Source organism: Engraulis encrasicolus, chromosome 18, assembly GCF_034702125.1.
Source record: "Engraulis encrasicolus isolate BLACKSEA-1 chromosome 18, IST_EnEncr_1.0, whole genome shotgun sequence".
Taxonomy (NCBI): domain Eukaryota; kingdom Metazoa; phylum Chordata; class Actinopteri; order Clupeiformes; family Engraulidae; genus Engraulis; species Engraulis encrasicolus.
The window spans coordinates 46335192-46337691 of record NC_085874.1 but is presented as its reverse complement, the minus strand read 5'-3'; the positions used below and the strand labels follow the sequence as shown (position 1 = coordinate 46337691).

General features: G+C 45.2%; 1 protein-coding gene across 2 annotated transcripts in view; it reads left to right on the top strand.

Moving 5' to 3' along the window:
• Positions 1–2500, top strand: part of kidins220b (kinase D-interacting substrate 220b) — a 68594-nt gene that overhangs the window by 46414 nt on the left and 19680 nt on the right. For both annotated transcript variants that reach the window (XM_063223707.1, XM_063223706.1), the window contains exon 24: positions 1–27. This exon is cut by the window's left edge and continues 152 nt beyond it. In XM_063223707.1, coding sequence (XP_063079777.1) covers positions 1–27 — 27 coding nt within the window. The remainder of the gene's footprint in view (positions 28–2500) is intronic.

The following is a 2500-nucleotide window of genomic DNA, read 5'->3' as shown; positions in this document are numbered from 1 at the left end:
ACCCCAAACTCCGCGAGATCATCGCAGGTAGCATTAACTATACTGTTACACTATACAAGTACATTACTAGTATGATCACTATGGTAACACTTTATTTTAGGGATACATCTATAAGCACTAATACATGCAATGTTAATGCCTGCATAAGTAACTTGTAAGGCATGTACTAAGCAAGCGCTAAGGCCTACTAGGTCCTTACTAAGGGTTAAATTGGTAATAAATCCCTTATTGTGCATGAACAACGCATTTGCGAATACAAACTTAAACTAAACAATAGGCTCTTTGTTGCACGTTGTAGTCTTACGTTTTTTATTAGTTTGTCTTAACAAGCCCACAGTCCAAGAGAGCACCCTCTGTCCAAATATATCTGAACAAATCTCCATTGTATGGCAATGAGTAGTACCACAGATAAAACCTTAAATGACCACAATGGGTTTTTTTCTGTTTTGACCTTTCTAAGTAGACATATACAGGATCCGGTTCCGGATCCGGCAGGATAGGGTTTTTCAGACTATCCGGATTCGGCAGGATCTTAAGCAGTGGATCCGGTATCCGGTAGTTACCTAAAAATCAGGATCTGGGGCATCTCTACTTTTTCCGTAGCCTAGACTTTTCAGTCAGTCTTTCTCAACCCCAATCGCTGCATGGAGTGAAGGCCCTTTGGAAGCGGCCGTTGAAGGCAGTGTGGCAGTAAGCCAATGAGTCTTACAAATAGTTTGCGCCAACATAATAAAAAGGGCCCACGTGTGCGAGTTGGCTATGTGTTTCAACCCTTTCGTAGGATCCGGTATCCGGTTCCGGATCCCGCAGGATCTTAGGCAGTGGATCAGGTATCCATCAGGATACTAAAAATCAGGATCCGGTGCATCTCTATTTCTAAGGCCCAATACCCAGACCACAGACTATCTGTACACAGTAAAAAAAACTGTGTCCCTTTACTGTATGTGTGCGTTTTGCTTTTCAATAAACACCTCTGACCTAGGACATTACGCATTTAGCATTAATGCAGGCCTACATTTGTTTCTGTAATTTGAACCATGTCGTATGTTCTTCTGAAAGCAATTCTGTGTAGGGATACTCTTCATGGGCAATTAAGTTAGTCGTGTGTAATCTATAGTGGCAGAAGGGAAGCCAGTTTTGCCACAGCGCTGGGGTTCAACTGTATGTAGGGGGAAGGTGCTCTCGCACGCACACACACACACACACACACACACACACACACACACACACACACACACACACACACACACACACACACACACACACACACACACTGGATCCACACTGTACCTGGCAGGGGTATTGTATCTGTACTGTACAGGGAATGTGCTCTTGCACGTACACACGCGCACATGCACACGTACACACACACGTGCACATGCACACTGGATCGACTCAGTGTGGGCTCAGGTAGGCTGTGTGTAGGGCAAGGTGCTCTTATCACACAAACACACACACACACACACATACACACACACACACGCGCGCGCGCGCACCCGCGCGCACACACACACATTGGATCGACTGCCCAGGCCCAGGCCCAGGCCCAGGCAGGCTGTGTGTGGGGGGAAAGTGCTCTCTCTCTGACACGCATACATACACACACATACACACACACACTCACTCATTGGATCGACTCAGTGCCGCTCTGGGTTCGTCTGCTGAAGTGTTTATGGCTGTGGCTTGGGAAGGCTAGATTTGGGAATCATTTGTGGTTGCTTTTATTGGCGCAGAGAGGACCTGCAGTAACTCTATAATACATGCACGCACGCAGACACACAGGCACGCACGCACGTACACACACACACACGCACACACACGCCTGGATAGTTTTCCCGCCATTTTGAATTTTGTGAAATTCAATAAAATCGCTATTCCTCCCTCAATTTTTGACCAATTGTTCCGAAACTCGGTATATAGCATCTCTGGATTGAGCTACACGTGGAGTCTCAAGGAATATCTCTTGTCGTTTGGCCGTGATGGCCAATCAAAAATGTCGTAAAAGTGGTGAAACAGGAAGTGAGGTCATATCTCAGCAACCGTTGTTGAGATTCTGTTAGGATTTTTTACACACATACTAGTCCATCCCAAGACCTGTCTAAAAAAAAATCAGATCCCCAGCTCAAACTCTCTAGCACCACCAACAGGTAACAGGAAGTGAGCTCATATCTCGGCAAGCCTTTAACGGATTCAAACTAAACTTGGTACACATGATCACCTTCCCCTTCAAAAAATGCACACCAACATTGGTGAGATTTGGCCTGAAGGGGGCGCTGCAGTTCATTCTGTAGCCGTGGCGACTTGGGCAAGTTTACTGCTTGACCCTGCATTGCTGCTTGCAGCTATATTTGTAATATAAATTTGAATGTTTGAAAGTGTATTTATTTAACAAAGGGGCAGCATATATTAGTGACATTCAAGACAATGCCAAATATGCAAGATTATAGCCATGAGGCTAATTTCCATCTTTTGTCCTTTGACAGGATTGATGGTCCATTAA